At 41.7% G+C, this 26266-nt stretch overlaps 1 protein-coding gene across 2 annotated transcripts; it reads left to right on the top strand.

Annotated features, from left to right (window-relative positions):
- The first annotated feature begins 2161 nt into the window (after positions 1 to 2161).
- LOC106574099 (claudin-34) lies at positions 2162 to 25562 on the top strand. 2 transcript variants are annotated; one of them, XM_014149652.2, is made up of 3 exons: positions 2168 to 2293; positions 21763 to 21819; positions 23983 to 25562. In XM_014149652.2, exon 3 carries the CDS (start codon positions 24211 to 24213, stop codon positions 24934 to 24936), a length of 726 nt encoding a protein of 241 aa, XP_014005127.1. In that variant the 5' UTR covers positions 2168 to 2293; positions 21763 to 21819; positions 23983 to 24210; the 3' UTR covers positions 24937 to 25562. The 2 variants fall into 2 exon arrangements, with proteins under 2 accessions (XP_045553496.1, XP_014005127.1); XM_045697540.2 differs by lacking the exon at positions 21763 to 21819 and having other exon boundaries at positions 2162 to 2293.
- Positions 25563 to 26266: the final 704 nt, after the last annotated feature.

The following is a 26266-nucleotide window of genomic DNA, read 5'->3' as shown; positions in this document are numbered from 1 at the left end:
CATTTTACTATCCTGGTGCAGTTGAACATTATCTCATGAGAATAACATCAAATCAAATCAAATTGTATTTGTCACTTGCGCCGAATACAACAGGTGTAGACCTTACAGTGAAATACTTATTTACAAGCCCATTTCACCAACAATGCAGTTTTTAGAAAAATACCTAAAAACATGTTACTATCCTTGTTACGTTCCCCTGTTTCTGTGTTGTGGGTTTGTGTATATGTATGTGTGTATTTCAGGAAATGGTTTCCTGGATTCCCCCAAGCAGCTGATTGGTCGGCCCCATTGCAGATTGGCGCTCTGATCCCGCCCTCTCGTTAGGGGAAACAGCTGTCAGCAATTACACTCCTCCTGCAGCTTGAAAAGCCAGTGTTCCTTTATTAGGAGACAGAGCTTCTTTCCTGCAGCTGGATAAAAGCCAGTGGTCCTTTATTAGGAGACAGAGCTTCTTTTCTGCAGCTGGATAAAAGCCAGTGTTCCTTTATTAGGAGAGAGGGCTTCTTTCCTGCAGCTGGATAAAAGCCAGTGTTTCTTTGTTAGGAGACAGAGCTTCTTTCCTGCAGCTGGATAAAAGCCAGTGTTCCTTTGTTAGGAGAGAGGGCTTCTTTTCTGCAGCTGGATAAAAGCCAGTGTTCCTTTATTAGGAGACAGAGCTTCTTTTCTGCAGCTGGATAAAAGCCAGTGTTCCTTTATTAGGAGACAGAGCTTCTTTTCTGCAGCTGGATAAAAGCCAGTGTTCCTTTATTAGGAGACAGAGCTTCTTGGAGTGCTTAGGCAAGAGACCTGCGGGCATACATATACCCATAGTATGTACTCTGTCTATGCACACTAGGTAAGACCTGGGTGGACCACCCCCTGTATTTTGGTTAGCGCGCCAGGTGGTGTTAAGGTTAGGTAAGTAGTGGGTAGGTAAGGTAGGAGAGGGGGCTCTTTAACTTTTACTTCCTTTGCTTTGGTTCCGTCCATCCCCTTTTCCCCACATTACCGTGTCAAGGAAATACATTTCCAGTAAACAGTAATATTTTCTGCCTCTGTCATCCTTACCCGCACCTACAATTACATACCTCTTTCACTCCACGGGGAGTTGAGTGTAGCAGGGTGTTGCGTTCACTCCTCTAAGAGGCGTGCGTAACAATCCAGGTACTGTTCAACATTATCTCATGAGATTAACATGCTGCTATCCTGGTGTTGTTGAACATTATCTCATGAGTTTAACATGCTGCTATCCTGGTGCTTTTGAACATTACAGTATGTCATGAGATTAACATGTCGCTATCCTGGTGCTGTTGAACATTATCTCATGAGATTAACATAAATCGTGTTACTTTTGCTTTGATATAGTATGATACAACCCAAGCGAGATTCTCACCCTAACCATTTATGGTTTGATACATTTAGAGGAATAGACTTTATTGCCCAAAAACATTAAGGACAGCATAGCCACTATCAAGGTTCAGGTAATTTCCCAAAAGTTTGAAGGAGTGTTGCATCGCCCTATACACTGCTACTCTGTCTCTCTGTCTGTCTGTTGCTTTATATCAAATGAATAGAACAGAACGTATGTTTAACAGTATAGCTTCCGTCCCTCTCTTCGCCCCAACCTGGGCTCGAACCAGGGACCCTCTGCACACATCAACAACTGACACCCCACGAAGCATCGTGCCACAAAAGCTGCGGCCCTTGCAACGCAAGGAGAACAACCACTTCATGTCTCAGAGCGAGTGACGTCACCGATTGAAACGCTATTAGCGCGCACCACCACTAACTAACTAGCCATTTCACATCGGTTACATATGTGTGGGCGCACGTGTGTGTAGGTGCACGCCTGCGTGTGCGTCTGTGACCAATGCACAACACATTCCAGTGTAATATTCAACCAACCACTGATACGGTTAATGGGGGAAGATATGAATGACTGATATCATGCACTTAAAGACACGTCTGACAGACAGTAAGGCCTCAATCTCACATTACTAACAGGACACCATTTTGAAGAATAGCCCTGCCACTATGACACATATCACTATCTAGAGAGTGCACGAGGAGAACTACAGGAAGACTACAGCAGGTAAGTACCAAAGATTGACTTTATTGATGGCTCTGCCCCTCCCAGGTGAGGTGAAAGATTATATCTAGTCAATCATTCACTAGGACTATAGTTTAACAGGTATTTAGTCTGACTGGGGTTGACAGGGATTGAACAGCAGCAGTGAAGCATCTCATCTGTGGTCATTTCATCCAGGAGCTGCAGGAGGCCTAGCGTTTCTTACTGCAGACTTATATCACCTGTGTGAGTTTTGATGAGTTTGAGTTTGTATTTACATTTACATTTGAGATACAATACAGTAAATACCTACCATATCAATGTTTAACTCAAAGTCATTAAAGGCAGACTGAGAAAATGATTCTGTCAGCAATTGTCAGTTGTAGTTTAGTGAATGTTTTCCACTCTTAATTATACACTGAACTGAACAAAAATATAAACGCAACAATTTCAAGGATTTTACTGAGTTACACTTTATATAGGGAAATCAGTCAATTTAAAAATATTAATTAGGACCAAATCTATGGATTTCACATGACTGGGAATACAGACATGCATCTGTTGGTCACAGATACCGTAAAAAAAAAAAGTTAGGGGCGTGGATCAGAAAACCAGTCAGTATCTGGTGTGACCACCATTTGCCTCATGCAGAGCGACACATCTCCTTCACGTAGAGTTAATCAGGCTGTTGATTGTGACCTGTGGAATGTTGTCCCACTCCACTTCAATGGCTGTGTGAAGTTGCTGGATATTGGCAGGAACTGAAATACGCTGTCGTACACATCGATCCAGAGCATTCCAAACATGCTCAATGGGTGACATGTCTGGTAAGTATGCAAGCCATGGAAGAACTGGGACATTTTCAGCTTCCAAGAAATATGTACAGATCCTTGCGACATGGGGCCATGCATTATCATGCTGAAACATGAGGTGACGGAGGCAGATGAATGACATGACAATAGGCCTCAGGATATCGCCCATACCATAACCCCACCATGGGGCACTCTGTTCACAACATTGACATCAGCAAACCGCTCGATGATGCTGAACTGCAGTCAAGTCAAGATCCTGGTGAGGACGACGAGCACGCAGATGAGGTTCCCTGAGACGCTTTCTGACGTTTGTGCAGAAATTCCTCAGTTGTGCAAACCCACAGTTTTATCAGCTGTCCGGGTGGCTAGTCTCAGGCGATCCCGCAGATGAAGAAGCCGGATGTGGAGGACCTGAGCTGGCGTGGTTACATGTGGTCGGCTGGGGCGGCAGGTAGCCTAGAAGTTAGTGTTGGGCCAGTGACCGAAAGGTTGCTAGATTGAATCCCCGAGCTGACAAGGTAAAAATCTGTCGTTCTGCCTCTGAACAAGGCAGTTAACCCACTGTTCCTAGGCCGTCATTGTAAATAAAAAATTGTTCTTAACCAACTTGCCTGGTTAAAGGTTAAATAAATACAAATGTTGTGAGGTTGGTTGGATGTACTGCCAAGTTCTCTAAAACAATGTTGGAAGCAGCTTATGGTAAATAAATGAACATTCAATTTTCTGGCAACAGCTCTGGTGGACATTTCTGCAGTCAGAATGCCATTTGCACTCTCGCTCAACTTTAGACATCTGTGGCATTGTGCTGTGTAACAAAACTGCACATTTTAGTGGCCTTTTATTGTCCCCAGGACAAGGTGCACCTGTGTAGTGATCATGTTCGGGCGGCAGCGTACCCTAGTGGTTAGAGCATTGGACTAGTAACCGAAAAGGTGCAAGATCGAATCCCCGAGCTGACTAGGTACAAATCTGTCAATCTGCTCCTGAACAAGGCAGTTAACCCACTGTTCCTAGGCCGTCATTGAAAATAAGAATTTGTTCTTAACTGACTTGCCTAGTAAAATGCTGTTTAATCAGCTTCTTGATATGCAACACCTGTCAGGTAACCCTAACCCTAACCCTGTTAAAGTGCAGAGGGTTTCTGCTTGGCAGGCAGTGTAATCTCTAGTATCTCATGGAGCCTCTAGTTTTTAAGCAGTCTTTTAAGTGGTCTCTGTTTATCATAGGAAGACATTCATATGTGGAAAGGCAACATTATTCATATTTGGAAAGGCAACAGTATTCAATGTAAAACTCATCTTAATGTATATTATTGTATGTCTGTTGTACCATCCTTCTATGGGGGAATTCAGATGCATAAATGGAACTTAATTCCTTTTTTATCCCCTTTTCTCTATTCTGACCTTGAACTGAAGGATGGGGCAACGCACGTGCTAGCCAGCTAACAGTTTGGGGTGGATATCACAGAAATTGAGGTGCTGTAACGGGTGTCGTAAGGATTGGACCAAGGTGCAGCGGGAACGTGTAAACTCATCTTCTTTAATTTTATTAAAAGAAGGAAAAACAAAAGAAACACATTTACAAAACAACAAACTAGACTAAACATTGCTGTCAGGTGCACAGACAAAAAAAAAAAAACAGGAGACAAGTACACACAACCCCCCACAGCACAAACACCCCTATACATATGACCTTCAATCAGAGGCAACGAGGAACAGCTGCCTCCAATTGAAGGCCAATCAACAAACCCTAAACATAGAAGTTGGAAAACTAGACTGAACATAGAAAAACAATAACCTAGAACATAGACCGAAAACCCCAGAACACTCTAAACAAACACCCCTCTTACATAATAACATAGCCCAACAAACTCTGAAACACTCTAAACAAACACCCCCTGCAATGTCCTGACCAAACTACAATAACAAATAACCCCTTTACTGGTCAGGACGTGACAGGAGCGGCATAGGTGTGTCTACAGATGTGCATTCTGACCTTCACTTTTTCTCAATCGCGTACAAGCATTTTTTTAACAATGTTGTCAATTTTCTAAACAGACTTCACTAGAAACCGAACTCTGTGACCTTTTCAAAACATAAATACATTCATCAAAACTACAGTGCCTTCAGAAAGTATTGAGAGGGATGAGGCAAAAGGTATGGCAATTAAGTCTGGCTGCCCAACTGATTGGCAAACGTACTGCAAATTAAGAAATCATGTGAATAAACTAAATAAAAATAAAAATAAACTATGCTATGAAACAAAGAAATGATATAAAGAATGCTAGTAAAAAGCCAAGTCGGCTCCATCATTCATTGAATCAGATGGTTCATTCATCACAAAGTCCACTGATATTGCAAACTACTTTAATGACTTTTTCATTGGCAAGATAAGCAAACTTAGGGATGACATGCCAGCAACAAATGCTGACACTACACATCCAAGTATTTTGGACCAAATTATGAAAGACAAGAATTGTACATTTGAATTCCGTAAAGTCAGTGTGAAAGAGGTGAAAAAATGATTGTTGTCTATCAACAATGACAAACCACCAGGGTCTGGCAATCTGGATGGAAAATTACTGAGGATAATAGCAGACGGTATTGCCACTCCTATTTGCCACATCTTCAATTTAAGCCTACTAGAGAGTGTGTGCCCTCAGGCCTGGAGGGAAGCTAAAGTCATTCCGCAACTCAAGAAAAGCAAAGCCCCCTTTACTGGCTCAAATAGCCGACCAATCAGCCTGTTACCAACCATTAATAAACTTCTGGAAAAAATGGTGTTTGACCAGATACAATGCTATTTCACAATAAACAAATTGACAACAGAATTTCAGCATGCTTATAGTGAAGGACACTCAACAAGCACAGCACTTACACAGATGACTTATGATTGGCTGAGAGAAATTGATGATAAAATGATTGTGGGGGCTGTCTTGTTAGACTTCATTGCAGCTTTTGACATTATCGATCATAGTCTGTTGCTGGAAAAACATGTGTTACGGCTATGCTGCTACTGCTATGATGTGGATAGAGTTACTTATCTAACAGAACACAAAGGGTGTTCTTTAATGGAAGCCTCTCAAACATAATCCAACTATCAACAAGGCAGGTCCTACAGGCCCTAGTTTCTACCTTCTTAACCACACTATCTACAAGGCAGGTCCTACAGGCCCTAGTTTCTACCTTCTTAACAACACTATCAACAAGGCAGGTCCTACAGGCCCTAGTTTCTATCTTCTTAACAACACTATCAACAAGGCAGGTCCTACAGGCCCTAGTTTCTACCTTCTTAACAACACTATCAACAAGGCAGGTCCTACAGGCCCTAGTTTCTACCTTCTTAACAACACTATCAACAAGGCAGGTCCTACAGGCCCTAGTTTTGTCGCACCTTGACTACTATTCAGTCGTGTGGTCAGGTGCCACAAAAAAGGACTTAGGAAAATTGCAGTTGGCTCAGAACAGGGCAGCACGGCTGACCCTTGGATATACACAGATAGCAAATATTAATAATATGCATGTCAATCTATCCTGGCTGAAAGTAGAGGATATATTGACTTCATCACTACTTTTATTTATGAAAGGTATTGATTGACATGTTGAATGCACCGAGCTGTCTGTTTAAACTACTGGGACACAGCTCAGACACCCATCCATACCCCACAAGACATGCCACCAGAGGTCTCTTCACAGTCCCCAAGTCCAGAACAGACTATGGGAGGCGCACAGTACTACATAGAGCCATGACTACATGGAACTCTATTCCACATCAGGTAACTGATGCAGCAGTAGAATCAGATTTAAAAACAGATAAAAATACACCTTATGGAACAGCGGGGACTGTGAAGCAACACAAACACAGGCACAGACACATGCATACACACACAAATGATAACATACTCATGGATTTAGTACTGTAGATATGTGGTGGAGTAGGGGCCTGAGGGCACACAATGTGTTGTGAAATCTGTGAATGTATTGTAATATGTTTACAATTGTATAAACTGCCTTAATTTTGCTGGACAACAGGAAGAGTAGCTGCTGCTTTGGCAGATGCTAATAGGGATCCATAATAAATACAAATACAGTACAAAATACACCCCTAGACATTTTGCAAATTTTGTTGGGTTACAGCCTGAATTTAAAATTGATTACATTTATATTTTGTCTCACTGGCTATACACAATACCCCATAATGTCATAGTGGAATTATGTTTGTAGAACATTTTACAAAATGATTTAAAAATGAAAGCTAAATTGTCTTGAGTCAATAAGATTTCAATCCCTTTTTTTATGGCAAGCCTAAATAAGTTCAGGAGTAAAAAATTGCTTAATAAGCCACACAAGTTGCATGGACTCATTATGTGTGCAATAATAGTGTTTAAGGTGAATTTTGAATGAATACCTCATCTCTGTACCCCACACATACAATTATGAGTCAAACAGTGAATTTCAAACACAGATTCAACCACAAAGACCCGGGAGATTTCCCAATGCCACACAAAGAAGGACACTTACTGGTAGATGGGTAAAAAAAATGACATTGAATATCCCTTTGAGCATGGTGTAGTTAATAATTACACTTTGGATGGTGTATCAATAGTCAATACAAAGATACAGGCATCATTCCTTACTCAGTTACCGGCGAGGAAGGAAATTGCTCAGGGATTTCACCATGGGGCCATTGGTGACTTTAAACATTTTTGAGTTTCATGGCTGTGATAGGATAAAACTGAGGATGGATCAACAACATTGTAGTTACTCTACAATACTAACCTAGTTGACAGAGTGAAAAGAAGGAAGCCTGTATAGAATAAAATATTCCAAAACATGCATCCTGTTTGCAACAAGGCACTAAAGTAAAACTTCAAGAAATGTGGCAAAGAAATTCACTTTATGTCCTGAATACAAAGTGTTATGTTTGGGGCAAATCCAACACAACACATCACTGAGTACCACTCTTCATATTTTCAAGCATGGTGGTGGCTGCATCATGTTATGGTTATGCTTGTCATCGGCAAGGACTAGGGATTAGAGTGAAACGGAATAGAGCGAAGCACAGGCACAATCCTAGGTGAAAACCTGTTTAAGTTTGCATTCCAACAGACGCTGGGACACAAATTCACCTTTCAGCAGGACAATAAGCTAAAAGACAAGGCCACATCTACACTGGAGATGAATTCACCTTTCAGCAGGACAATAAGCTAAAAGACAAGGCCAAATCTACTCTGGAGATGAATTCACCTTTCAGCAGGACAATAAGCTAAAAGACAAGGCCAAATCTACTCTGTAGTTGCTTACCATGACAACATTGAATGTTACTGAGTGGCCTAGTTATAGTTTTGACTTAAATTGGCATGAAAATCTATGGAAAGATTTGAAAATGGCTGTCCAGCAATGATGAACAACCAACTTGACAGAGTTTCTAAATAATTTTTTAAATAATTTTCAAATATTGTACAATCCAGGTGAGAAAATTAAGATTTATTCGTACAACACATTTCAGACATGGAATGTAACACAACGTGCTTCACAGGAAAAAAACGAATACAAAATTAAAATAAAAAATGAAATATTTACTACACAACAAACATAAGAGGATAAAAAACAAAAGAGTGACAATAACTGAAGGACTAAAAATCACCCAGGAAAAGCAAAGCTAAAAATATTTGTTTAAATGTCCACCGTTTCGGCCCCTCTCAGGTTCTCTGGCAGGCTATTCCAGAGGCTGGGGCCATAGTAACTAAAGGCTGGGGGCATAGTAACTAAAGGCTGGGGGCATAGTAACTAAAGGCTGGGGCCATAGTAACTAAAGGCTGGGGGCATAGTAACTAAAGGCTGGGGGCATAGTAACTAAAGGCTGGGGGCCCATAGTAACTAAAGGCTGCCTCTCCATGCCTCTTGGTCCTAGGCTTTGGGACAGTTAAAAGGCCACTGCCAGAGGACCTGAGGGACCTACTGGGTACACAATTTAAAGCATATCTGACATGTATTGGGGTGCACAATCGTGGATTTATTTAAAAACCAATAGAAGAATCTTAAAATTAATTCTAAAGCTCACAGGCAGCCAGTGCAGAGACTTTAGAAACTTACCTAGAAAGACTCACAGCTGTAATCGCTGCCAAAGGTGATTCTAACATATAGACTCAGGGGTGTGCATATTTATGTAAATTAGATCTGTAAATCTGTATTTCATTATCAATTTGCAAAAGTTTCTAAACATGTTTTCACTCTGTCATTATGGGGTTTTGTGTGTAGATGGGTGAGACTTTTCTTTAATTTTGAGATTTTGTATGAATATAATTTAACTGTTATTTTAACAGGTCAGTTGACTGAGAACATATTCTCATTTACAGCAACGACCTGGGGAATAGTTACAGGGGAGAGGAGGGGGATGAATGAGCCAATTGTAAGCTGGGGATGATTAGGTGACCGTGATGGTATGAGGGCCAGATTGGGAATTCAGCCAGAACACCGGTGTTAACACCCTGACTCTTAAGATAAGTGCCATGGGATCTATAGTGACCACAGAGAGTCAGTACACCCGTTTAACGTCCCATCCGAAAGATGGCACACTACACAGGGCAATGTCCCCAAAAACTGCCCTGGGGCGGTTTTTATATATAAAAAAAGATCAGAGGAAAGGGTGCCTCTTACTGGCCCTCCAACACCACTTCCAGCAAAATCTGGTCTCCCATCCAGGACCAACCCTGCTTAGCTTCAGAAGTAAGTCAGCAGTGGGCTGCAGGGTGGTACGCTGCTGGCTGTAACAACAACATGTGGAATAAGGGGTATGAATACTTTCTGGAGGCACTGTATATTACACCGTCAAAATTGCAAATGGATTCAACAAAAGAACACGCCTGCCTACAAAATGATTAACACAACCATACTTATCTCTTGAGTCCAAGCAGACAATAAATCTCAGTATTAAAATGTTTTATTTTATACTTTTATCATAATGTCTCATCTTTATCAAGGGTGTCAATAATTCCAGACCCCGCTGTACAGGCAGGCCTCAATTCATACCAATGCAAAGCTCTATAGTGTAAGGACACAATGTCGAAGATGATCACTTAAGAGTAACCCAAAGTTACTTAGAAGTAACCCAGCATTCTCTGCATGTCTGCAATATTGTAAAAAACAATCTCACAACCCCGCCGAGGCCCTTCTCTTTTCCCACTACCACTGACTTTGCTGATAAATACTTTGTTGAGGGAAAATGTACTTGATATGATTGTGATGTGTTGTCTCACCTAGCCATCTTAAGATGAATGCACTAATTGCAAGTCGCTCTGGGTAAGAGCCTCTGCTAAATGACAAAAATGTTAAATGTAAGAAATGTATTAATAAGGTCGGGCACCTGTCAATTCCTAGTGGAAAAAGATTTAGAACACTTAGTGTGTTACATGAATTGTCAGGCGTAATCTCTTGTATTCACATGTTCTTCAACTTCGATCACAATTAAAGCTGCAAGCAGCAATGCCTGGGCTCAAGCTAGGTACTGTTGTTCATTGTTGGTAAATGTTGAAGTGAGTTGAGCAGTTGTTATAAGATGGCAAAAGTGTTAGTAGTACCTGAAAAGGTGCATAAGGAGTATTGATAGTGTTTCACTATGAAACATTTCACATTCTGTACATACTGTACATAAACACAATTATATTATAGTATTCCAATGTTGTTTAGGATTATTTGGCTGAAATATGGCACGATGCCACAATTTGAATCAGTTTCCATCAGTTTGACTAAGGGACTTTTATTTTGAAGGCAAACCGCAAAACCAACTATTGTGGCTGGCTAATCGTTATTGTGGCTAGGGTTAGAGCATGGTGTTTGCAACACCAGGGTTGTGGGTTCGATTCCCACGGGGGACCAGTACGGGAAAAAATGTATGAAATGTAAGCATGTTAGGCAGCTAACGTTACTACTTATGTCCAAACGTAGTTAGCTAGCCAGCTAATATTAAATTAGCTAGCTACCACCTAACCAATTGAGCTCAAGTTGTCAAAGTCTCAGATACTTGGAGCAACCAAATAACTTAGGTAAAACCACTTGCAAAAACACCAAACAATTTAGCTAGGGAAGGGAACTCGTGCACATAGTCTGTATGTCAAGTAAGGCTTCTCCTTTTTAAGTTCATTCACCTTGGCTTTTTTTACCTTTATTTAACTAGGCAAGTCAGATAAGAACAAATTCTCATTTTCAATGACGGCCTAGGAACAGTGGGTTAACTGCCTTGTTCAGGGGCAAAAAGACAGATTTGTACCTTGTCAGCTCGGGGATTCGATTTTGCAACCTTTCGGTTACTAGTCCAACGCTCTAACCACTAGGCTACCTGCTGGTTACTAGTCCAACGCTCTAACCACTAGGCTACGCTGCCGCCCCGGCACCTATTGATTGTCCCTATAGCTTGTTTGTTTCCTTTTCCAATGTCGCAGTTTTTTCATCACTCATCTCGAGGCTTGCCTTCAACTCTTTTATCCTTACTGACTAATTCAAGTATACCCAGTTTGTCATTTATTAATTTTAACAGATCGATTTCAACCTTTACCAGTCAGCCTTCGTCTTCGTGACTGAGATGAGCCAAAGAGCCTTGTGTCCACGGCCACCTGAGCCATGGAGAAAATTAAACCTTCACTTTTTTTACCAGAACATCATAATCCTTTGGATAATTCCTCAATGTTCACTTATTTATAAATGTATAGTAAAATGTATAGTAGTCGTCATGCCCATCACGGGGACAGTCTCTGTTCTAGTCGTCACGGCCATCACGGGGACAGTCTCTGTTCTTGTCATCACGGCCATCACGGGGACAGTCTGTTCTAGTCGTCACGCCCATCACGGGACGTCTCTGTTCTAGTCGTCACGCCCATCACGGGACGTCTCTGTTCTAGTCGTCACGGCCATCACGGGGACAGTCTCTGTTCTAGTCGTCACGGCCAACACGGGGACAGTCTCTGTTCTAGTCATCACGGCCATCACGGGGACAGTCTGTTCTAGTAATCACGGCCATCACGGGGACAGTCTGTTCTAGTAATCACGGCCATCACGGGGACAGTCTGTTCTAGTCGTCACGGCCATCACGGGGACAGTCTGTTCTAGTAATCACGGCCATCACGGAACGTCTCTGTTGTAGTCGTCACGGCCATCACGGGGACAGTCTGTTCTAGTCGTCACAGCCATCACGGGGACAGTCTCTGTTCTTGTCATCACGGCCATCACGGGACGTCTCTGTTCTTGTCATCACGGCCATCACGGGGACAGTCTCTGTTCTAGTCATCACGGCCATCATGGGACGTCTCTGTTCTAGTCGTCACGGCCATCACGGGGACAGTCTCTGTTCTAGTCGTCACGGCCATCACGGGGACAGTCTCTGTTCTAGTCATCACGGCCATCACGGGGACAGTCTCCGTTCTAGTCGTCACGGCCATCACGGGGACAGTCTCTGTTCTAGTCGTCACGGCCATCACGGGACGGTCTCTGTTCTAGTCGTCACGGCCATCACGGGGACAGTCTCTGTTCTAGTCATCACGGCCATCACGGGGACAGTCTCCGTTCTAGTCGTCACGGCCATCACGGGGACAGTCTCTGTTCTAGTCGTCACGGCCATCACGGGGACAGTCTCTGTTCTAGTCATCACGGCCATCACGGGGACAGTCTCCGTTCTAGTCGTCACGGCCATCACGGGGACAGTCTCTGTTCTAGTCGTCACGGCCATCACGGGACGGTCTCTGTTCTAGTCGTCACGGCCATCACGGGGACAGTCTCTGTTCTAGTCATCACGGCCATCAGGGGGACAGTCTCTGTTCTAGTCGTCACGGCCATCACGGGGACGGTCTCTGTTCTAGTCATCACGGCCATCATAAAGCTTTTTGGCTCATCTCAGGCACGAAGAGGAACAACTTTGTAGCTGCTTCTGATTAACTTCTATGGGCTGTTCTAGTCAACAGCCAGTGGAATCGTGTGGCGCGAAATACAAATACCTCAAAAATGCTATAACTTCAATTTCTCAAACATATGACTATTTTACACTATTTTAAAGACAAGACTCTCGTTAATCTAACCACATTGTCCGATTTCAAAAAGGCTTTACAGCGAAAGCAAAACATTAGATTATGTCAGGAGAGTACCCTGCCAAAAATAATCACACAGCCATTTTCAAAGCAAGCGTATATGTCACAAAAACCAAAACCACAGCTAAATGCAGCACTAACATATTCTCGTTTCTGGGCAAGAGTAGTAAGCAGTTTAAATCGCGTACGTTTTTTTATCCGGCCGTGCATATACTGCCCCCTAGCCCCAACAGGTTAACCTGTTATGGTATAGGGGGCAGTATTTTCACGGCCGGATAATAAACGTACCCGATTTAATCTGGTTACTACTCCTGCCCAGAAATGAGAATATGCATATAATTAGTAGATTTGGATAGAAAACACTCTAAAGTTTCTAAAACTGTTTGAATGGTGTCTGTGAGTATAACAAAACTCATATGGCAGGCCAAAACCTGAGAAGATTCCATACAGGAAGTGCCCTGTCTGACAATTTGTTTTCCTTCTGTTGCATCTCTATCAAAAATACAACATCTGTGCTCTAACGTGACATTTTCTAAGGCTTCCATTGGCTCTCAGAAGGCGCCAGAAAGTGGAATGAGGTGTCTGCTGTCTCTGGGCGAAGAACAGCAGGAGATTTTGTTAGTGGTCAGCCTGGGAACAGTGACACTGGAGATGCGCGTTCATGAGAATTCTCAATTTTTTTCTTTCAGCCTTTGAATGAATACAACGTCACCCGGTTGGAATATTATCGCTATTTTACGAGAAAAATAGCATAAAAATTGATTTTAAACAGCGTTTGACATGCTTCGAAGTACGGTAATGGAATATTTTGAATTTTTTGTCATGAAATGCGCTCGCGAGTCACCCTTCGGATAGTGACCTGAACGCACGAACAAAACGGAGCTATTTCAATATAACTATGGATTATTTGGAACCAAAACAACATTTGTTGTTGAAGTAGAAGTCCTGGGAGTGCATTCTGATGAAGAACAGCAAAGGTAAACCAATTTTTCTAATAGTAAATCTGAGTTTAGTGAGCACCAAACTTGGTGGGTGTCAAAATAGCTAGCCTGTGATGGCCGAGCTATCTACTCAGAATATTGCAAAATGTTATTTCGCCGAAAAGCTATTTGAAAATCTGACACCGCGATTGCATAAAGGAGTTCTGTATCTATAGTTCTTAAAATAATTGTTATGTATTTTGTGAACGTTAATCGTGAGTAATTAAGTAAATTCACCGGAAGTTTGCGGTGGGTATGCTAGTTCTGAACATCACATGCTAATGTAAAAAGCTTTTTTTTGATATAAATATGAACTTGATTGAACAAAACATGCATGTATTGTATAACATAATGTCCTAGGAGTGTCATCTGATGAAGATCATCAAAGGTTAGTGCTGCATTTAGCTGTGGTTTTGGTTTTTGTGACATATATGCTTGCTTTGAAAATGGCTGTGTAATTATTTTTGGAAGGGTACTCTCCTGACATAATCTGTTTTGCTTTCGCTGTAAAGCCTTTTTGAAATCGAACAATGTGGTTAGATTAACGAGAGTCTTGTCTTTAAAATAGTGTAAAATAGTCATATGTTTGAGAAATTGAAGTTATAGCATTTATGAGGTATTTGTATTTCGCGCCACGCGATTCCACTGGCTGTTGGCTAGGTGGGACGCAAGCGTCCCGCCTTGCCCAGGGAGGTTAAAATAATGTCTGTGAGTATAACAGAACTGATTTGGCAGGCGAAACCCGAGGACAATCCATCCAGGAATTTTCTTTTGAGGTCATTCGTTTTTCCATTGCTCTTCTATGGGAAAGCCAAATTATTAGGAACCAGATTGCAGTTCCTATGGCTTCCACGAGATGTCAAGTCTTTAGAAATTTTTCAATGTTTTTTTTTTTAAATGAAGAACTATTCTTTCTAAGTGACACTCAGAAGGACTCTAGTATTTTGGTGTGCATGAATGACTGCGCGCTCCTTGTTGTTTTTCTCCATCTTCAATTTTATCGATTATTTACATATTAGGGTACCTGTGGTTGGATTTAGAAATGTTGTTTGAAATGTTTGGACTAAGTATACAGGTTACTTTTTACATTCCTTTGTTTGCATGTTGGGCAAGTTGGAACAGGTGTATTTCTGAATCAAACGAGCCAAATAAACTGACATTTTTGGGATATAAAGAAGGACTTTATCGAACAAAACAACCATTCATTGGGTAACTGGGACATTTGGGATTGCAAAAAGATGAAGATCTTCAAAGGTAAGCAATTTATTTTAGTGCTATTTCTGACTTTCGTGATGCATCTGCTTGGTTGGAAAATGATTGTGATGCGCTCCGGTGAGGGTGCACACTTGGTTATTTATCTCCGGTATTGAATATACTATTTTCCGTCTTAAATTGTATTGTTTATTTACAGTGGGGGAAAAAAGTATTTGATCCCCTGCTGATTTTGTACGTTTGCCCACTTACAAAGAAATGATCAGTCTATAATTGTAATAGTAGGTTTATTTGAACAGTGAGAGACAGAATAACAACAAAAAAATCCAGAAAAATGCATGTAAAAAATTATATAAAATTATTTGCATTTTAATTAAGGAAAAAAGTATTTGACACCTCTGCAAAACATGACTTAGTACTTGGTGGCAAAACCCTTGTTGGCAATCACAGAGGTCAGACGTTTCTTGTAGTTTGCCACCAGGTTTGCACACATCTCAGGAGGGATTTTGTCCCACTCCTCTTTGCAGATCTTCTCCAAGTCATAAAGGTTTTGAGGCTGACGTTTGGCAACTCGAATCTTCAGCTCCCTCCACAGATTTTCTATGGGATTAAGGTCTGGAGACTGGCTAGGCCACTACAGGACCTTAATATGCTTCTTCTTGAGCCACTCCTTTGTTGCCTTGGCCGTGTGTTTTGGGTCATTGTCATGGTGGAATACCCATCCACGACCCATTTTCAATGCCATGGCTCAGGGAAGGAGGTTTTCACCCAAGATTTGACGGTACATGGCCCCGTCCATCATCCCTTTGACGCGGTGAAGTTGTCCTGTCCCCTTAGCAGAAAAACACTCCCAAAGCATAATGTTTCCACCTCCATGTTTGACGGTGGGGATGGTGTTCTTGGGGTCATAGGCAGCATTCCTCCTCCTCCAAACACGCCGAGTTGAGTTGATGTCAAAGAGCTCCATTTTGGTCTCATCTGACCACAACACTTTCACCAGTTGTCCTCTGAGTCATTCAGATGTTCATTGGCAGACTTCAGACGGGCCTGCATATGTATTCTTGAGCAGGGGGACCTTGCGGGCGCTGCAGGATTTCAGTCCTTCACGGCGTAGTGTGTTACCAATTGTTTTCTTGGTGACTATGGTCCCAGCTGCTTTGAGATCATTGACAAGATCCTCCCGTGTAGTTCTGGGCTGATTCCTCACCGTTCTTATGATCATTGCAACTCCACAAGGTGTGATCTTGCATGGAGCCCCAGACCGAGCGATATTGACAGTTCTGTTGTGTTTCTTCCATTTGCGAATAATCGCACCAAATGTTGTCACCTTCTCACCAAGCTGCTTGGCGATGGTCTTGTAGCCCATTCCAGCCTTGTGTAGGTCTACAATCTTGTCCCTGATATCCTTGGAGAGCTCTTTGGTCTTGGCCATGGTGGAGAGTTTGGAATCTGATTGATTGATTGCTTCTGTGGACAGGTGTCTTTTTTACAGGTAACAAGCTGCGGTTAGGAGCACTCCCTATAAGAGTGTGCTCCTAATCTCAGCTCGTTACCTGTATAAAAGACACCTGGGAGCCAGAAATCTTTCTGATTGAGAGGGGGTCAAATAATTATTTCCCTCATTAAAATGCAAATCAATTTATAACATTTTTGACATGCGTTTTTCTCAATATTTTTGTTGTTATTCTATCTCTCACTGTTGAAATAAACCTACCATTAAAATTATAGACTGATCCTTTCTTTGTCAGTGGGCAAACGTACAAAATCAGCAGGGGATCAAATACTTTTTTCCCCCCACTGTACATATTAGGGTACCTGAGGATTGAGTAGGAACGTTGTTTGACATGTTTGGACCAAGTTTTTATTGGTAACGTTTGGGATTCATTTTGTATGCATTTTGATCGAGGGGAAACCGGGGGATTATTGAATGAAGCGCACCAAATAAACATACTTTTTTGGGATATAAAGAAGGACTTTATTGAACAAAATGACCATTTGTTATGTAACAGGGACCCTTGTGATTGCAACCAGATGAAGATCTTCAAAAGTAAGGGATTTATTTTATCGCTATTTCTGATTTTTGCGATGCATCTGCTTGGTTGGAAAATGTTTTTAAATGCTTTTGTGTGCGGGGCGCTGTCGTCAGATAATCGCATGGTGTGCTTTCGCCGTAAAGCCTTTTTGAAATCTGACAGCGCAGCTGAATTAACAAGAAGTTTATCTTTTAACCTCTCTGGGACATGTGTCCCACCCGCGGGACACACTATTCAACAGCCAGTGAAATAGCAGGGCGGCAAATTCAAAACAACAAAAATCTCATAATAAGGCTTTACAGTGAAAGCCTAACATTAGATTATGTTAGGACAGCGCCTAAACAAGAAAAACCACACAGCCATTTTCCAAGCAAGGAGAGGCGTTATAAAAACCAGAAATACAGCTAAAATGAATCACTAACCTTTGATGATCTTCATCAGATGACACTCTCAGGACTCAATGTTACACAATACATGTATGTTTTGTTTGATAAAGTTAATATTTATATCCATAAACCCCATTTTACATTGGCGCGTGATGTTCAGAAAATGTATTGCCTCCAAAACTTCCGGTGAATGAGCACACCAATTTACAAAATTACTCATCATAAACGTTGATAAAATTGACAAGTTATTGAAAGAATTATAGATACACTTCTCCTTAATGCAACCGCTGTGTCAGATTTCAAAATAGCTTTACGGCGAAAGCACATTGTTCAATATTCTGAGTACAGAGCTCAGCCATCAAAGCAAGCTATACAGTTACCCGCCAAGTTCTGGAGTCAACAAAACTCAGAAATAGTATTATAAATCTTCACTTACCTTTGCTGATCTTCATTGGAATGCACTCCCAGGACTCCCACAAGAAATGTTAGTTTTGTTCGATTAAACTCCATATTTATGTCCAAATACCTCAGTTTTCTTTGCGCGTTCAGATCACTAATCCAAAGGCATAATGCACGAGCGCAAAACCCGAGACAAAGTCAAAAAGTTCCATTACCGTTCGTAGAAACATGTCAAACGATGTTTACAATCAATCCTTAGGGTCTTTTTAACATAAATCTTCGATAATATTCCAACCGGACAATAGCGTATTCATTACAGAGGAAAAAGAAGGAACGGCGTGCCTGCGTACCTGCGCAGTAAACAACTCCTTGGTCTCAGGCTTGAGACAGCTCTTATTCTCTCCCCAGTAACAGTAGAAGCATGAAACAAGGTTCTAAAGACTGTTGACATCTAGTGGAAGCCTTAGGAAGTGCAAAATGACTCCACAGACACTATAGTTTGGATTTGGTTGGATTTTTTCTCAGGTTTTTGCCTGCCATATGAGTTCTGTTATACTCACAGACATCATTCAAACAGTTTTAGAAACTTCAAAGTTTTCTATCCAAATCTACTGATAATATGCATATCCTACCTTCTGGGCCCGAGTAGCAGGCAGTTTAACCTGTTATGGCTAGGGGGCAGTATTTTCACAGCCGCATAAAAAACGTACCCGATTTAATCTGATTATTACTCCTGCCCAGAAACTAGAATATGCATATAATTATTAGCTTTGGATAGAAAACACTCCAAAGTTTCTAAAACTGTTTGAATGGTGTCTGTGAGTATAACAGAACTCATTTGGCAGGCCAAAACCTGAGAAGATTCCATGCAGGAAGTGCCCTGTCTGACAATTTCTTGCCCTTCTTGATTATCTCTATCCATTACAGAGGATCTCGGCTGTTACGTGACACTTCCTACGGCTCCCATGGGCTCTCAGAAGGCGGCAAAAAGCTGAATCGTGGCATTGCAGGCTCTGGCTGAAAAAAAGTAGCGCGTTTGGGTAGTGGCTGGTCACAGTACTGTGAGACTCAGGCTCGTACCCGCGTCGACCCCATGCTTTGTTTTCTTTCGTCTGTTTACCTAAACGCAGATTCCCGGTCGGAATATTATCGCTTTTTTACGAGAAAAATGGCATAAAAATAGATTTTTAAACAGCGGTTGACATGCTTCGAAGTACGGTAATGGAATATTTAGAAATCTTTTGGCACGAAATGCGCCATGCTCGTGACCCTTATTTACACTTCGGATAGTGTCTTGAACGCACGAACAAAACGCCGCTATTTGGATATAACAATGGATTATTTTGAACCAAACCAACATTTGTTATTGAAGTAGCAGTCCTGGGAGTGCATTCTGACGAAGAACACCAAAGGTAATCAAACTTTTGTAATAGTAAATCGGAGTTTGGTCAGGGCTAAACTTGGTGGGTGTCTAAATAGCTAGAAGTGATGGCTGGGCTATCTACTCAGAATATTGCAAAATGTGCTTTCACCGAAAAGCTATTTTAAAATCGGACACCTCGATTGCACAAAGGAGTTCTGTATCTATAATTCTTAAAATAATTGTTATGTTTTTTGTGAACGTTTATCGTGAGTAATTTAGTAAATTCACCGGAGGTTTGCGGGGGGTATGCTAGTTCTGAACGTCACATGCTAATGTAAAAAGCTGTTTTTTGATATAAATATGAACTTGATTGAACAAAACATGCATGTATTGTATAACATAATGTCCTAGGTGTGTCATCTGATGAAGATCATCAAAGGTTAGTGCTGCATTTAGCTGTGGTTTTGTTTTTTGTGACATTATATGCTAGCTTGAAAAATGGGTGTCGGATTATTTCTGGCTGGGTACTCTGCTGACATAATCTAATGTTTTGCTTTCGCTGTAAAGCCTTTTTGAAATCGGACAGTGTGGTTAGATAAAGGAGAGTCTTGTCTTTAAAATGCTGTGAAATAGTCATATGTTTGAAAAATGGAAGTTTTTGTATTTTTGAGGAATTTGTAATTCGCGCCACGCCTATCATTGGATATTGGAGCAGGTGTTCCGCTAGCGGAACGTCTAGATGTAAGAGGTTAATTTGGGAACGTTATTCATCTGAATTTTCGAATACTGCCCCCTGTCACCAAGAAGTTAAATGATGTATGACACTTGTAATTTCATGAAAGTTTAGTATTACGATTTCTGTCATTTGAATTTGGTGCTCTGCAATTTCACCGGATGTTGTTGGTGGGTCGCTTGAGGCACGCCTAGCCCACAGGTCATTATACACAAGGCTGCGGGGCCAGATGGATTACCAGGGCGTGTGCTCCGGGCATGTGCTGACCAACTGGCAAGTGTCTTCACTGACATTTTCAACATGTCCTTGATTGAGTCTGTAATACCAACATGTTTCAAGCAGACCACCAGAGTCCCTGTGCCGACCCGTAGCACTCACGTCCGTAGCCATGAAGTGCTTTGAAAGGGTGGTAATGGCTGACATCAACACCATTATCCCAGAAACCCTAGATCCACTCCAGTTTGCATACCGCCCAAACAGATTCACAGATGATGCAATCTCTATTGCACTCCACACTGCCCTTTCCCACCTGGACAAAAGGAACACTTATGTGAGAATGCTATTCATTGACTACAGCTCAGCGTTCACTCAAAGCTCATCAAAGCTCATCACTAAGCTAAGGACCCTGGGACTAAACACCTCCCTCTGCAACTGGATCCTGGACTTCCTGACAGGCCGCCCCCAGGTGGTGGGGGCAGGTAGCAACACATCTGCCACGCTGAGCCTCAATACCGGAGCCCCCCATGGGTGCATGCTCAGTCCCCTCCTGTACTCCCTGTTCACCCACGACTGCATGGCCAGGCACGACTCCAACACCATCATTAAGTTTGCAGACGACACAACAGTCGTAGGCCTGATCACCGACAACGACGAGACAGCCTATAGGGAGGAGGTCAGAGACCTGGCTGGGTGGTGCCAGAATAACAACCTATCCCTCAACGTAACCAAGACTAAGGAGATGATTGTGGACTACAGGAAAAGGAGGACTGAGCACGCCCCCATTCTCATCGACGGGGCTGTAGTGGGGCAGGTTGAGAGCTTCAAGTTCCTTGGTGTCCACATCACCAACATTCTAGAAGATTCTACAGCTGCAACATCGAGAGCATCCTGACTGGTTGCATCACTGCCTGGTATGGCAATTGCTCAGCCTCCGACCGCAAGGCACTACAGAGGGTAGGCTAACAGGGCTATCTGCATTGTGTCCCGCCACCCACCACTCGCCAACCCCTCTTTTACGCTACTGCTACTCTCTGTTCATCATATATGCATAGTCACTTTAACCATATCTACATATACATACTACCTCAATCAGCCTGACTAACCGGTATCTGTATGTAGCCTCGCTACTTTTATAGCCTCGCTACTGTATATAGCCTCGCTAATGTTTTTCACTGTCTTTTTACTGTTTTTATTTCTTTACTTACCTATTGTTCACCTAATACCTTTTTTGCACTATTGGTTAGAGCCTGTAAGTAAGCATTTCACTGTTGTATTTCACTGGTTTGATTTCACTGGTTTGTATTTCACTGGTTTGATTTCAAACCAGCATTTCACTGGTTTGATTCCAGGCTGTATCACAACCGGCCGTTATTGGCCGGTTGTTGCACAATTGGCCCAGCATTGTCCGGGTTTAGCCGGGGTAGGCCGTCATTGTAAATAAGAATTTTGTTCTTAATTGACTTGCCTAGTTAAAGGTAAAACATGTTTTATTTCTTTAAATAGATTGACCGTTATGACGATGCCTTTATTCTCGGCGTGAAGATATTTCAACATGTCCAGGTGATAACACGCTACACTCAAACTTGGTTCCCAAGTTCCTAGACCAAACCATTTTTGGTATAGTGTCCCATTATATTTTTATTGAGCAAGTGTGATCATAATCATTATTTTAGTGGTCCGCAGTAGATGTCCTAAATGCCCCTGAGCCTGCAGATGTGAGCTAAACAGTGCACTTGCACTTCAGATGTGTTTTGAGGCTATGGATGAGAAAGTGAACTTCTCATTTCCAAAAATGTAGCTCAGCTGGAATACTGCTTTGCGATCTAAGGATTGCATTAAATAGCCGCACTATTTTTTTTACTGATACATCTGGCAATGTTCATATCTTTGGCACAAAACGTACAGTATAAGCAAAAGCATTCACTGTGAAAGTTGATACATGTAGGCATATATAGGCTAAACCCAGCACTTTTTTAAAGCATTAATTTATGAAGTCAGTTATTGTTTTTTTTCTCAAATTTGACCAGCACCTGTCAAATTCTTAAATTTCTCTCAAAACACAGGGATGTCGATTCGCGCTTCTAGTATTATCAGAGGATCTTAGTGGAAAAACAGTAGGTTATTCTGGCTGGAATTATTACTCTACTGCTATGCAAAAATGAATGACATGGTAGATTCAGATGGGACTTAAATTTGGGTTTGTGCACATAATTACACAGCCCTATCTCCCCCAGTAAAAATAATCCCATGCAGATAGGGATTTCGTGTGTTACATGAATAATCAACAGTAGTCTCTTGATGACCTGTGCTCACAATGTTCTTAAATACAACTTAAATCACAAAAATGATATTCCATGTTGAGTGCAGAAGCTAACTGCTAACAGCTAGCAGCTAACGCAGCTAACAGCTAGCAGCTAACAGCTAACAGCTAGCAGCTAACAGCTAACAGCTAACAGCTAGCCAGACCGATAACTACAACACTTGAATTTGGAAGTTCAGTTTTTCTACATTTCCTGTCTTACTCCATTAGTTATTTCTCTCCACTAGGTGGCAGTATTTACTCTTACAAATCTACAATTCCCAATAGAAATAACACCATTCTTCATACACTGTAATGTATGAATTGATAAGAGTTAGGTAAATTAGTCATCCGTTTGGAAAAAGGATTTGTAAATACAAATATAGCCATTGTTATAGATGATTTTTCCTTATGATTACTGAAGAAGAATGTCAAACCAGTCATGTGGAAGGAAACTGAAAATCATATCTATATGACATATATTTTCTCCACAGTGAAGTACAGTAGGCTATAAATAGCTGTGCTGTTTTTCAGAATTGTAATTTTATGCCCTCATAATTTGCGGGGATTAAATCTGATGACCCTAGCTATAGGCTTCTCTAGCGCTGAACCCACCGAGTTGATATATAGTCTCTAGAATGTTTTAATTATATGCCCAGGCATATAGACCACACTTGGCTGTTTGGATCCTGGCACACAGTTCATGACGACTGGACCGTTGTCATACAGTTCCATTAGTGAGGATCAGGGTAGATTTATAGGACTATTGTTCAACCCCTATTGTACACTTTTTTTCACCTTCAAATATTTAATAGATTGAACTTGAATAACTTTCAGGATGAATCACACCACTGTATTTTTTTATTCATCAATATATTTTGTGCATAAAGGCTTATAAATATAATTCTAGAAATATGTAAATCTAGAAATCTGTTTAGGGTTCATAAATACTTTCCTAACCCTAAATAATTTGCAATCTATTTTAAATCTACCAGTTGGTGTGGAAACTAAGACAAATATGCATATATTTACAATAGATTGCTTTCTTTCTTTGATTCCTAATATTCAAAACCAGATGTCAATATATTCTAGTGAGTCTGTAGACAAAATTATAATTAAAGGTACAGCGTATTTAAAGGGATGGCTTAAGATAAATGTACTGAAAACCTATTGAATGAAAACTTCACAAGAAAATATGTTGGCCAGCAAATAGGAGAGTTTTCAGAGGTTGAATGAAATGTATTCATTGTGTACAAGGAAGCACCACCTGCAGAGTGTGTTACATGCCTGCATAAGTTAAGTCTGAATACCAACTACTGAGAAGTGTGTAGGACACATTTCCTAAGTCTGAATCGGCCCCTTTGGCAATATACTGTGGAAAATGCTGTACACTACATGTGGATCTAATATGTTTCTCTCATCAGGTTTCATGGGACCAGAGAAGCTGCAGAACTCTGCAGTGGTATTTGAGTTGACCGGCTGTGGGCAGGAGGACTGAGACAGGAGTCCATCTATTTGAGCTGACCGGCTGTGGGCAGGAGGACTGAGACAGGAGTCCATCTATTTGAGCTGACCGGCTGTGGGCAGGAGGACTGAGACAGGAGTCCATCTTAAACCCAGATCATTGACGTAACCAACCCTCTGACAGGGTCATGGTGTACCTGGCCCACACGGTTCACTGGCAGTTCCTGGGCCTAGTGATTGGCTGTGTAGGTTGGATCCTGACCATGGCCACCGCGGGCTACAACGAGTGGAGGCTGTGGTACATAGAGGACGTCTCCGTGGTAACCTCTGGCGTGGCCTGGGTGGGCGTGTGGCGGGCGTGTTTCTACAGCCACATTCTACCCGACTCAGAGTTCTGCCAGCCAATCGGCATTGCCGACCCGTTTGTTCCCGTGGAGATCTCCGTGGCACAGGTGGTCATCATGGTAGCAGTGATCACTGGACTCTTGGGAAACATCCTCGGTGCGTACGCAGTGAGGAACATCTATTTTGGTCAGAAGACTCATGACTTCATCAGACTGATGTTCTCAGGGGCCGGGGGGCTGTACGTCCTGACAGGGGTCAGCTTTCTGGTCCCTCTAGCCTGGAATGTGAAATCTGTCCTGACTAATCAGACCGTAGCATTCCCCCCAGAGTTCCACCTCCCTCCCGCTCCCCTCAGACAGGAAGTGGGCGGAGCTATCTGGATGGGGGTTGGTGCTTCGATCTTCCTTATCTTCGGCGGTCTCCTATTCCTCTGCTACAGGTATGTTATCAGGGCTGAGCCAGTCAGTGGAGAGAATGACAAGGACCCTATACATGAGCCCCCCATAAGACTAAAGTCTATATTAGAGAATGGAGACAACCCTGCCTTCCAGGCTGAGGAAGACTTTTAGGGTTACTTCTAAACTCCCCGTCATGGATTTAAAAGCATAGAATTGGTTTAAGCATTGGCTGGAGAGAGTTTCTGCCATTGTTAAATACATGCAAGAAAGTGTGCAAGTACACACTTTGGGTGAAGGGTGGGGAATCAGAATTCAACCATAAAACACGGGAACCCTAGAACCCCTTCTCTCTGTGATATTATAATTTTAGCATGATCGTTGAAGTTTAGAGTACAGCTTTGACAAGAGCATAGACCCAGTGATCTACATTTTGGTCTCTGATAAATGTGACTAATGAAAACTGGAATTGTTTTGATTGATTGTATCTATTTGCAACCTAATTTATTTGAAATGTTGTAACTGTAATTTTGTAGTGATCATGCTTGAATTGTTGGTCACATTGCTGGAACTGTTGTTCTCGGGGCACCATTACAAATGAGACCCTGATCTCAATGGATTCCGCAGTTAAACAAAGGCTAATAATAAAATAAAATGAACAGGACAAAGTTCATGAAATCCTTGGAATGTCATCATGTGTAAAATAACTTTTTAAAAATGTAAGTGAAAAGAATGGGTCAGCTGTACTGTATTGTTACTGCATATAATTTCATAATAAATTGATTTTTATATTGAAATCACTTCCTGCTATGTTGCTCCTGTTGTTGGACCCCTGCCGTGAATGAAATTAACTTTACAGCACCTCTCAGTGTGGTGCCAACACTTCATACCCAGCTCTCTGGGGCTGCGTCTCTATTCCCTATAGCACCCTATTCCCAATATAGCACAACTTTTGACCAGAGCGCTATGTAAAAAGTAGTGCACTATAAAGTGATTAGTGTGGAATTTGAGACACACAGTGATACTCCTTTATACTGCAGCAGTCAAATTGTAATCTGTTGAGAATGGAATACTGTTTGTGACAAATCTCAGTGGGAGTTAGTTATGTGATTCTTCTTAAAAAATGAGTTAATCCAGGGAAATTAATTTTTTAATTAGATTAGATTTTATTTCTCAGCTGGAGTTTTGGTATTCTGAATGAACTTAGTCCAAGTAGGGCTCTCTCTCTCTCTCAATTTCAATTTCAATTTAATGGGCTTTATTGGCATGGGAAACATACTTTTTTGTCTTATTGTTTTTTTTAGGTATTTCTCTTAGAACTGTGTTGTTGGTTAGGGGCTTGTCAGTCTGCATTTCACTGTGAGGTCTACACCTGTTGGTTAGGGGCTTAACCCTAACCCTAACCCTAACCCTTGCTGCTGTGATGGCACACTGTGGTTTTTCACTCAATAGATATGGGAGTTTATCAAAATGGTATTTGTTTTGGAATTCTTTGCGGTTCTGT

The sequence above is a fragment of the Salmo salar genome, chromosome 16, assembly GCF_965601325.2.
Source record: "Salmo salar chromosome 16, fSalSal1, whole genome shotgun sequence".
In the NCBI taxonomy this organism is placed as follows: domain Eukaryota; kingdom Metazoa; phylum Chordata; class Actinopteri; order Salmoniformes; family Salmonidae; genus Salmo; species Salmo salar.
The sequence above is the reverse complement of the archived record's forward strand: the minus strand, read 5'-3'. Positions and strand labels throughout refer to the sequence as shown.

Excerpts from the sequence above, each read along its gene's own strand:
- LOC106574099 (XM_045697540.2), top strand. The coding sequence starts at position 24,211 with ATGGTGTACCTGGCCCACACGGTTCACTGGCAGTTCCTGGGCCTAGTG.